This window comes from Kryptolebias marmoratus, linkage group LG3 (assembly GCF_001649575.2).
Source record: "Kryptolebias marmoratus isolate JLee-2015 linkage group LG3, ASM164957v2, whole genome shotgun sequence".
Lineage (NCBI taxonomy): Eukaryota > Metazoa > Chordata > Actinopteri > Cyprinodontiformes > Rivulidae > Kryptolebias > Kryptolebias marmoratus.
The window spans coordinates 22,847,830-22,859,686 of record NC_051432.1 but is presented as its reverse complement, the minus strand read 5'-3'; the positions used below and the strand labels follow the sequence as shown (position 1 = coordinate 22,859,686).

Below are 11,857 nucleotides of genomic sequence, written 5' to 3'. Positions count from 1 at the left end.
GCGACACTGAGGACTGCAGTCCTGAACACCAGATTACAGCTGTCTTTCAGATGCGTCAGCTAAAAACCGAACGCTTCGGCTGTGTGCTGATCGTAGCAGTTTTAAGCTTTCGGGAAGTCTCCTGTAGTTCCTCTGCTCTGCATCCAAGGCTGGGAAAATGTAGGGCACACGTCAGCCCAAAGCTTCATGGATAAAGCAAACCAGTAACTCCACAGAATCCTGTGTCCCATCATTGTTTCCTCAGCGTGCTCAAGCACTTGGCTGTAATAAGCGGCTCTCAGGAAGTCATGTGGAGCGTATTTGTGCAATAAAGGCAGATAACCTTCACGCTGCAGTCAGAAGCTCAGCGGACATTTCTTTAATTGTTCGAGGATTTCTTTATCAGAGTCACATATATGTTGGTTTGTTTGCAGCACAAACATCAACATAAATACTTCTCAAAAACAAAACCGAATCAAGAAATGTCCTGAATAATAAAATAATGCTCAGCCTGTCTGAGTCAGAGCTCTCGTTTGCCTTGTTTTTTATGTGCGTTTTAATTTTGTAATCTTTTATGTTCAATCCAGAATGCTCTTATTCTGAAATCTGCATCATTAACGTCTCAGCCTGTTGAAATGTCCATCATAAAACTCAGATAAAAAATTCACACCTCAGCAGTTATTTCACTTTTAGCTTAGGTGGCGAACAAGTTTTAAAACTCGTTTCTTGTCGTGATTTCTGATTTCTGTGGCCTGAAAAACAGACGATTTATACAATTATCAGTTTTTTAGATTATTTTTAAATTGTTTTACTTTTTCACTTAAACTATGAAAGTGGAGACAGATAAATATAAATATACTACAGGGTAAAATCACACTCTGAAACTCTGAATGTTTGTTAAACACATTTTGGGACAGTTTTTGTGAAAACATGAAGTCTCTACAGCTATAAGGTCAGAAACTGATTTAGTTATTGCTTTGTCATCCTGACATTTGCTTTCCATATCTGTTTTTTTTTTCTTATTTATAGTTCAGACAGCGTTACCTGACCCAACAGGCCTCCTTGGCTTGGTCTTATCTTTTTGATAGTGCCTCATGCATCATTAATATGATTTATTGCACAGCTTCATTTTTAACTAAAGCTCAAATTAGCTGAGTTGAAATGTAATGTTTTGTGCTGCCACTTTGAATTAGAATTTAAATTAATTTTTTTGGGAGCGTCACGCTGCGGAAATGTAAATGAACTCCCAGAGATTTATGTTAAAGAAGAACTGCAGTTTCTTCATTTAAAATTAGTTAGTTTAGTAAGTTTATTGTTAGTTTTGGTCTCTTTATGGGAGCAAAATCACCGGTTTCACTTGTAATATTTATGTTTTTTGGTTTGTTTGTTATCTTTAGGAGCCTCTGTAATTAACACTTTCCCTTCATAGTCTGTTGAAGAATACACCAGCGTTTTAACAGAGTTATATTTAGATGACAAGCTGGTTTTAAAACACTCATGCTAGAAAATGTTGCCACATTTTGACGTTTTGCACATCGTGATGCTCAGTTTTAAACACATTAGATTTAAAAAAAAATGTTTTAGCAAAAAATCTTTAACCTACAACTCATAACTCACCTTAACTCCCGATTCTGTAACTTGTTTAAGCTAAAGCTAAAGCTTTAATTCATTCAGTAATTTTAAAGAATGACCATTTACTTGGAAATAAATCTTCTCAGCAGCGTTTTATTTTTAGTGGTGATGCTCTAAATGAGTTATATTCTGAAGCAACGTCTGGAAATAAAAGGAATACTTTGCATTTTCAATTAGACTAAATTGAAACTCAGAACCACAAGTTTAGTTTTATTTCCTCTTTTAAGTTGCTGTAATTCAAATCGTATCGGCATCTATGTTTTGACAATCAATCAACAGATATCTGTACAGATATGGCCAGTCAGGACGGTATTTTAACTCCTGGGTTGAACTTTATGGGATCAGTTTGTATTCATAAAAACAATCCTAAACATACTAAATAATAATAATAAAAAGGCAGTTACAGCTGATAGTTTAAACTTTGTGTGGATTTTAATAAATCTTGGATGTTTAAACACATATGTGAGCTAAGTATTTTTTTTAAATTTGTTCTAATCTGAGATGAAACCAGATTATCAGTGGCAGTCGACCGGTTGGCCAAATGTTGGCAGGTTTATGAAGATCAGGGACACAAAAGAAGAGATTGTTTTGCGAGCTCACTGACTTTTGGTCTGAGATCTTTACGAGGGCAGAGGACAAAGGCCACGACGTGGAGCTGATTAGCCTGTCTGACAAAACACACACAAAAACACACAGTGTTGCAACATTTTGAGGCCTTGTACGTGGTGTTATGACAGCAGAGATACATTTTTCCCTTCTTGCTTTACTTACCAGGGCTTGATGAAAAGCACTGGGTTATGACAGAAGCATAATCGTATTTTATAAACATTTGATACAATCTGTACGATCAATACATCTCATGTTTAGAAGCATTTGCATTTTAGTTTTTTTTTATTCCTGTGCTTGTGTTTGGAGTTGGCTTCACGATTCCACTACATTAAAGAGTGTGGATTTCTCGTGTGCAGGTCCACCTGCAGACTCAGCAGGAGGTGAAGAAGAGGATGGTCGGGATGGCCGTCCATGTGGTGAAGAACGACGGCGTGCTGGCTCTTTACAGCGGCCTCTCTGCCTCCCTGTGTCGGCAGGTTTGTGCGTCTTTCATGTTCATTTAAACCCTGATTTCCCACAGACAGAACGGGTTTTAGATGCAGACTCTGACGTGTTGGGATTTATTTGTCTCAGTTTTTTTCCCCTCGTCAAACCAATGCATCAACTTCAGCTTGGGGTGGATTCTCTGAAGTAATATTTCAACATAATTTGTGATTCTGTTTTATAAATGAAGCTTCACGTCTGTAAAGGTTGCAGCTGATTCAGTCTGACTGCAGTAAGGAGAAAAAAAAAGATTAATTACCACCACTGAATTTGATGAAGAGTTGGTTAAGCTTTAATTTGTCTAAACTCTCCTTCAAAGACTGAAAGTGATGGATTTCAGCTTCTTAGAAAGCACTCCCAGGCTTGCAGGTTATTTTTTTAAGCTGTGGGTTTAGCTATTTGACTTTCTTTTTTTTGAAAAGTGATGAGTGGACCTGACGGATAACCTGAGGGCTGAATGCAGCACAGCCGTCAGGTCACAGATACCTGCACCCAGCTTCGGTTTATGTGTTTTTATTGGAACCCTGAGTTACAAAACGATCATCACGCTCTGTTGAAGAAGACACGAAGCTCTGACTGAAGCCATAAGATTCACTGAAAGGATCAGTTTTTATTGCTTTATTACTCTCTTGGAAGCGGAGCAGTTGCCACTGGTTTCTGCCAGATAAAGATAAGCACCAAACTGTGGAACAGGTTCAGCTCACCCGAGGTATCATTCGGTTTTTGATTTGATTTTCAGATTAAGATATGTTCTGTTTCAGAAGTGGTTATTAGCTCTGTAAGTTAACACTGGTTCTGTGGATGTCGCTGTGTTGGCCAAACACAAACATTGATATCAAGCATAAAATATCCTAAATAAACACGAGAAATATGAAAATATAATCCAGACCAACAGTAACACTCTTGTTCAGGCAGCTTGGCCTGTGTCTCTTTCTTCTAGTTGAAAAAAGGAAGCGCTAAGTTGTGAATTAAATCTAAAATTTAATCTCTTCTCTTCTCAGATGTCCTATTCCCTCACCAGATTTGCCATCTACGAGACGGTGAGGGACATGACGGGCAGTAAAAACCAGGGCCCAATGCCATTTTACCAGAAGGTCCTGCTGGGAGCCTTTGGAGGTTTTATCTTTATCCTTTCGAGCAGACATATGTTCATGTGTAGAGCCACTGGTTGAGAAGTCTTTACCAGCAGGATTTCTCTTCCAACAGGATTCACTGGAGGGTTTGTTGGGACGCCAGCAGACTTGGTAAATGTCAGGTAATAGACCCTGAATACAGTTAATTATCTTTTTACTCAGCTACAGTGATAATGTAACAGATAAATAAGATCAGAAATGTTTTTTTTTCCTCCTAGAATGCAGAATGACATGAAGCTTCCACCAGAACTGAGAAGAAAGTCAGTGGGCCAAAAACATTCTCTCTTCAGATGCATTCAGGTTTTTTTAGGAGTCTAACGCAGAGTTTGTGCTTTTCTTCCAGCTACAAACATGCCGTTGATGGACTCTACAGAGTCTTCAGAGAAGGTAAATGAGAATCAGGTTTTCGCTCCGTGTTCAGCACCTCCTGGTGTCATGTTTGGACTCTGACCTTTGACCTTTAATGCAGAGGGTGTAAGAAAACTTTTCTCGGGAGCTTCCATGGCCTCCAGCAGAGGAGCGATGGTCACTGTGGGACAGGCAAGTCACATCGCTCAAAATAAGGCCAGATGGTCCTAAAATATGCCTGGAGGAGCTCCCTGCAGCAAAACATGTTGAAGTATTTTTTGTTGTAGAGCCAAAATATTTCAGAACACCTTGTGTAATAAAAACACAGTTCCCAAAACCTTATTGGAATAACTTTTTAACTCAAAGGCATTTTATTCTTTTGTTTTTGTAAAAAAAAAAGAAGGAAATTGAGCAACAGTAGCATTTGTGTTTGAAACGTCCTTCAGTTCTAACACTAGAGGGCGCCAAATACTGACAGATTTCTTAGGAGAAATTTCTTTTTGACACAAAAAACTATCAAAGTTTGTTTACTTTGGAGATGTCACTGAGCTGTGCACAGTTAGTTCACAAAAAGAAACTGTTGTTTTTATGTTTTTCATCTGTAGTTGGCGTGTTACGACCAGGCTAAGCAGCTGGTATTAGGAACGGGCATGATGGGAGATAACATACTCACGCACTTTCTGTCCAGCTTCATAGCTGTAAGTATCCGGTTTGATTCGCTCGCTGATTCAGTCACGTTCACGGAGCGTTTGGTTCACTGATCCCAGCTTGCGTAAACTGCTGCTCTGCAGGGAGGCTGTGCCACATTCCTGTGTCAGCCTCTGGATGTGCTGAAGACGAGGCTGATGAACTCTAAAGGAGAGTACACGGTGAGCTCACACCTCTTTTATTTTTATCCTCTGGTTCTTTCACTTCACAGCTCCGAAACTGACTTGAAAAGTCTGGAATGTGCATTGAATATTTCCCAGATCTTGAGAAAAAAGGTTACGGGAAAAACGCTTGTGTTGCCAGACTTCATGCCTTTTTTTAAAGATAAAAATCTGATTTTTAAACAGCTCAAAGACAATACTGCTTAATGTTGTTGGGCTTTCCTTCTAAAATTTGTCTTCTTGGAAGGAAACGATAAAGAACTGAGAGATGGCTCGAAATATTTGCACAGACCTTAAGTCACAGTTTTTGTTTACATTATAAGGTATCAGGTGAATCTCACCAAGCTTAAATATGTTCTGTGTAAATGTAAATTATTTTCCATGTTTTTGACTCTGTGCAGCTGGTGAGCCACAAACTTACCCAAACGCTGCTTTGTCTGTTTTCCTCTGAGGCAAAAACGAACGTCATGTTGGATTTCAGAACACCTGAATCACGTAGCAACGACTTTTCCTTTTTGTCAAAAGCGTGATTTCATCTTTTCTGGACGGTCTACTGTAGATTTACAGTAAATGTTGGTACCTGGGTGTCAAAAATGGCTCAGAATCGACTACAAATCTGGAATTTTAAACCAGGAAAGGTGTAGGAACACTGTCTCTTGTTTCTGCTTCTCTGTCTTCATGTCTCAGTTGACTTGAACAAAGTTTTCTTCTCCTCTCAGGGGGTGATGCATTGCTTACGGGAAACTGCCAGGCTGGGTCCACAGGCGTTTTACAAGGTAAGAATCTACATTCCAGCAGTGGAGCATTTAAAAAGAAAAAAAGACTCCCGCTCCGAATGAAACTCATTACTCTTTGGTAGCAGGAGCTGCTTTATCAGTATAATGTGAATTGCATCTTAGATGTATTATTTACTCACCTTTTGGGAAATAAAAGCAATGCCTTTCTGTATGTATTGTGAGAAGCAAACAGAATGTAGGATATCACAACAAAAAGAGCAGAAATCTAAAGACAGCATGCTGTCTGCTGGTGAAGAGCAGTGACTCCTGCTGGATCTTTGTTATATTTCTGGGTTTTAACCTAATACTGCTAACTGCTGTAAGGACAGGTAAATAGTCACAGCTTCTTTAATTTATTCAGCTTGAAATGAGCTTTTTAAAATTTGTAACACACGTTAGAAATTAATCTTCCCAATGAAACTGTCTCAGATAAGGAGCATCTGTAACATAAAACTACGTTTAGCTTTAATCTTTAACAAGTTCAGCCAGTTTTCCTGCGACAGTGGCCCTTTCTGTGCTTCAGTAGTTCGAACTTAGAGAACAATTACTAAACCAGATGATGTTTGCTTTGTTGATCCAGAGTTTGATTTGTGAATTAGGATCAATTTTCCTCTTCTTTTGGCTGCTCCCTTTTGTTAAATGTCTGATTACACAGTTTTAAGTTTAAAAAAACATGACAAACTGAACTATGCAATGAAAGTATACAGACAAAGAAGGTGTTTGCTCTAGTGTTCCATATTTCTCTTAAAATCCCAGATCAGTGTTTGGTTTTCATCATGTTGGATATCAGTTTTCGTGTCTGTAGGTGGATTTTACTGTATGTTGGACTTCACGACTGCTTGCTCGGCTTTAATACGTGCAGTCACTGGTTTTAGTTTTATCCACAACTCAACATGATCACAGACGGCCTAACTATCTCTCCGCTAAACAAAAAAAAAAGGTGGAAATACTAATCGGACGCTTGTTTTTCTCTCAGGGTCTTGTTCCTGCAGGGATCCGCCTGATTCCTCACACGGTGCTCACCTTTATTTTCCTCGAGCAGCTCAAGAAATACTTCGGCATTCGCATCATCTCCTGAGCCGCTGCCGCTGCCCGTCACACTGCTCCTTCATCGTCCCGCTCCTCCTCATTGACAGGAAACGAAGGGAAGAAAGGCGACGCGGACAGTTCGTTGTCCTCTGCGAGCTTTTCTTTCTTCTTTTTCTCTACCTCCATTTTACACGTGGAGGTTACATGATTAGGATTCAGGAGCACCAACTTGTGGAGTCCTTTGTTTGTTAGTAAAATCCTTTAAAAGCATCACTAATGTAAAGGTACTGTAATAGTTATACTAATAATAATAATAATAATAAGAGAGTATTATAATAAGGTCTGGCAGAGGACTGCTGCAGTTTCAATCTGCTATGATGTAAAAAATGTTCTAACTTCAACTAATTCCAGGTCTAATTTCACTTTAAGCCTAATTTGATGGTGTGTGGCGCTTTCAGAGCTCACGCCATGTTAGAAATAAATTGAAACCGTAGGTTTTTTTTTGTTTTTGTTCGTTTGTTTTACTAGTTCTTTCACAAACGCTGTCGTTAATCCGTCAGGAGAGTTCAGCAGCAGTCATCAGCATCCACCTGACCAAAGTAAAGTTTAATTCCTAAAACGTCACTTAAAAGAAGACTGTATGTGTCGACACGGTAATTACTCACACCAGTACTGACCAAATGTGTTGCAGTCTTCACCTCGAGTTATTCTTTGATTTTTCTTCACTTGATTATTTTTTTGTAGAATCACTAATGGGTGAAGATCTTAACTTTTAGCAGATGCTTCTTTCTTTCATTCCGCTGTCGCTGTATTTTGTCACACCTGGGAGGGAAGGGGACCACAGCTTGTTTGTGCCATGTTTTCATTTCTAACCAACGAGGTGGGAGGTGTGGGGGGGAACTGTGAAAGAAAAAGTCGGCTGCTGGAATCTTCTTTTGTCGTCCCGTCCCCATAAATCGTCTGAATGCACTTAAACTTCTGAGACGTCAGTTTTGAATTGGTGTAAAGAGCTGCTGTACAAGACGAGAGCTGCATTTCAACCTGTAATGTGAGTTTTGGGGCTAGTTTCTTTTTTAACTCAGGATGCACCCTGCTTTGTTAGGCACTTAACGTACACCGCTGCGCAGGAACTCGCGCTGCATGTCCTAAACTTTTAAAGTAAAAATGTGAATGAGGGTGTTTTTTTTTTCCATTTATATACTTGTAATAAGTTCGATCTGGGTTTGATGTTCCCTTCGCCGTGCCTGCTCTGTTCATGGATTTATTGTAAATTCAAGCTGCCTTACAGTATCTGTCCTGCAGGGGGCAGTGTCGTAACATCTCAAATATCCTGTTTCAGTCATCTGAAGAGTCTGTCTTCATCTCTGGATGAGTTTAAAAAAAAAGATACCTCTTATTGACTTCTTTTACACTCACAGAAACTAAACTTTACAGGGACAGTTATGGGGCAGTAAATTTCAATTTTGTATGTCTTTAATAATTTTGGAAATAAAGTACTAATTGAAACTATGTGGGTTTCTTTTTTAAACTTGATTGGAACTTTTACTTTGGAAGTAAATAGGAATATTATAAATCACACCACATTTTTAAAACAATGAGTCTTTTATTAGTTTATAAATCATCTGATGACCCTTAAGGCCGAAAACTCTGTGTCCTGACTAAACAGGAAGATCTTTGTCTTTGTTTTTCTGCTTTTTGTTTCCACCATCTCACAGATCGGCTATGACTTGACCTTCAGGGATGTGCCCTCCTTGGAGCGAGGACACCGTTTAATGCTTTCACATGCACCAACTTTAGATCAGTAGTTATTCTGTGGAGTCGTGGCCTCTCTCTCTCTGTGGTTAATTGGTGATATTCAGGCGGTAATGATAAATGGAAGCCGGGTTCCTTGGCTCAGACGAACAGATCTGCCCTTTCAGTTATTAATGTAATGCATCATGTTAGTGACCGTGACCCTTCACCTTCATCGTCACATTTACGCGCGTGTGACAGTTCGCCTCCACGTGCACCCGGCTCTGATTTATCGCAGCCACCCAGGAGGATCTCTACATGCTGCAAGTCAAGACAGCTCAGGCCGGAGCCACCATGTTTCAGACACACAACCCACTAAACAACACAGGCTTGTCATTGTCAAATTTTAAAAAGTATTTAAAACGGTGTAGCCTCATGAAACTAAATTACATGTTGCTCTTATGTCCTTTTTTAAATATTTCTCCCCTCTCAAAAACAGCTGTGATTGATTTTAAAGTCAAAAACAGGACATTTTTGTTTATTTTTTTCCTCTTCATCGGTCACTGACATGTTCAGATTGACATTTCAGTTATTTCACTATTTTGTGCTTTTTATTTTCTGACATTTGCATTAAATATGAATATAAAAAGTCAATAATAATTCACACAGAGAGTGTGACAGGAGTGAGAAGGTGACATTCACAGATGAATGGATAAAATCTGACGCCTGTAAGGAAGGAAATAAATTTGTCTTTCTTCAGGTCGGAGCTGACTTAAAACTACATTTGTGCAACGGTATACAGGTTAAATGAAACAGGAAAAAAAAGAAAAGTAAATTTTTTTTATGCAGCATAAACCATGTTCTTAAAATAATAACAAAATAAGAAAACATTTGATCATTTCTATGTATTCTGCTGCCATCTCAGTCATAATAAATGGGTTTTACCAAGTCATTCGTCATGTAGGAGAGAAGCAAAACCTCAGGGAGAAAACACAAACAGGAAGAGGAATTTACAATAAATGATGCTGCCAGGAGAACAAACTTTTTTTTGGGGGGAAAATAAACATTGAGGTCAGAAGCTGCAATGAAGGACAAGCTTTTAACGTTCGCATTTAAAGTGAACAAATGTGACAGGAAGAAGGTCATCAGGGTAACTAAATATATTTACATCAGGGATTTATTTTAGAGATGTTTCAATCCAGTTTGATTCCATTCAGAAGATCATGTTTGATCACACATCACTGCGTTTACTTTACAGCTATTTTACTCATTTATTTGTGCAAAAAAACAAACAAAAAACAAAACAACAAATACACAGAAGCATATATATATATATATATATATATATATATATATATATATATATATATATATAGTATGTGTGTGTGTGTGTTTGTAGTTGGCTGTGGTTGCATCATTGCAATTATATGATGTTATGTGGGTTATATTACCACAAACTATCATAGTTTCTCTTTTGTTTTAAAACTTAAAATTACTCAGAGGCATTCTTATAATGTAGCCTAATCATTTGAATAAACTGAGAAAGAACAAAGACTGAAAGAGGGCTGCGTAGGTGTGGGGGGAGAAATTTCAGAAGTGAAATATTGAAAAAATAAACAGATATATTGGAGCAATTTGGTGAGCCCAGGGGAGGAAGAATAAATAAAATAAAACTATTAATTGTGAGAAACAGATTGAGACTGAAGTTGTTAAAAGCAGAACAGGAATTGGGATCATTTGCTTATCTCAAATAAACAATTATCAAAATGTCCAATACTCAGAAGGTCATATGAGCTAAAAAGAAAGAAAGCTATAAGTGAACCTTCAAGCCCATCAGCCTTGAATGTTAACGTTTAAGAATTTAAAATAACTTTACCACCTCAGACCTGTTTACTTGTGATTAATCTAGCTGCTTATAGGAAATGCAGCTGACAGAGAATAAATCTGAGCAGCCGGTGGTCCTAAAGGCCACATCCTTTATGCAGTTCACTTTAATCTGGTGGAAAGCTCGATGAAAAGAGAGCCGAGGCTGAATGAGAAAACAGCAGGAAAAGATATTAACTCAAAGGTCAGAGTGAAACTGGTGACACTGAGGGTGAGCTGAGAACTCAAACCCATCCGAACTGGGGACGACTCTCAGCTACTACACTGAAATTCACCTCAATATTTGTCAAACTGGCTGAATTGTTGCCATTTATTGTATTTTCTAAGGCTGATTAGTTGTGGCAGACATCTTGAACTGAGTAGTTTTGAAACATTGAGTTATAGACATACAAACAAGTGTACTGAACTTTCTGAATATTTCTTTAAAATTGGTCATGAGATATTTTACTAACAATCAGACAAGCAAACACAGAAACAGGCAAACTCATTATTCTGAGCTGTCATGAAAAGGAATTATTCTCGAAGACTATGCAGTCGTTGATGGTTGGTTTACAGCAACTAACCTTTAAAGATGTAATAACTGAATTGTTCTGACCATCTCCAAAACATAATTAAATTGAAAAAAAGGTGTTCGTACGTCATGTTCCAGTTTTTTCTGTTATGTCACCACGGCAACCAAGTAAATGGACTGTACTTATATGGAGCCTTTCTAGCCAACCAGACCACTCAAAGCACTTTACAACACAATCTGTGGCCTCATTTATCTGTCCACACACACACACACACACACACATCCATACAGCTCTCTGCTACATCTCTACAAAGCTGATCTGAATAAGTCATTCTATGGAGTCTAATGAGTGCTTTAGATCACATTCATACACCGATGGGGCACACATCAGAGGCAATGGACACTTCGACGTGTGGCATACAGGTGGAATCGAACCTTCAGCTCTTATTGGAGGACGACTGCTCTAACCACTGATTCAGCTAAAATGTGGTGTGGTAGTAGCAGAGAGTCATCACTAACACATACTCTGAGCCCTAACAGATCTCTGTTTGAAACTTTGGTATTCAAGAAGACGAATGATACGCATTTATTAAGAAATGTTAGTTTCACTGAAGAAGAAAAAAGTTGTTTTTGTTGTTAGAAATTAGCAACACCTGGATAGTTTGGAGGGGTAAGAAACAAATGACTTGTAGTTTACAGAAACTGATGGGCTTATTTTATTTGGTAAATATCTTATTTTGTCCATTTATTTTAGTTCGTAGCATTTTCTTTTTTTAAAAAATTCCTTATTTCCCTAAAATTGCAGATCATGTTTCCATTTATTTAGTATTTTTTTTATCCTTTAATGCAGAGGTCTCCGATCCTGGTCCTGGA

At 38.3% G+C, this 11,857-nt stretch overlaps 1 protein-coding gene across 1 annotated transcript in view; it reads left to right on the top strand.

The window, feature by feature from the left end:
* Nucleotides 1–8,367, top strand: part of LOC108247937 (solute carrier family 25 member 10) — a 10,156-nt gene extending 1,789 nt beyond the window's left edge. Inside the window, exons 2-11 of the mRNA XM_017436367.3 lie at nucleotides 2,577–2,696; nucleotides 3,705–3,819; nucleotides 3,910–3,958; nucleotides 4,055–4,096; nucleotides 4,180–4,223; nucleotides 4,306–4,376; nucleotides 4,790–4,882; nucleotides 4,976–5,053; nucleotides 5,773–5,829; nucleotides 6,806–8,367. Coding sequence (XP_017291856.1) covers nucleotides 2,577–2,696; nucleotides 3,705–3,819; nucleotides 3,910–3,958; nucleotides 4,055–4,096; nucleotides 4,180–4,223; nucleotides 4,306–4,376; nucleotides 4,790–4,882; nucleotides 4,976–5,053; nucleotides 5,773–5,829; nucleotides 6,806–6,907 — 771 coding nt within the window. The 3' untranslated portion in view covers nucleotides 6,908–8,367. The remainder of the gene's footprint in view (nucleotides 1–2,576; nucleotides 2,697–3,704; nucleotides 3,820–3,909; nucleotides 3,959–4,054; nucleotides 4,097–4,179; nucleotides 4,224–4,305; nucleotides 4,377–4,789; nucleotides 4,883–4,975; nucleotides 5,054–5,772; nucleotides 5,830–6,805) is intronic.
* The last annotated feature ends 3,490 nt before the right edge of the window (nucleotides 8,368–11,857 follow it).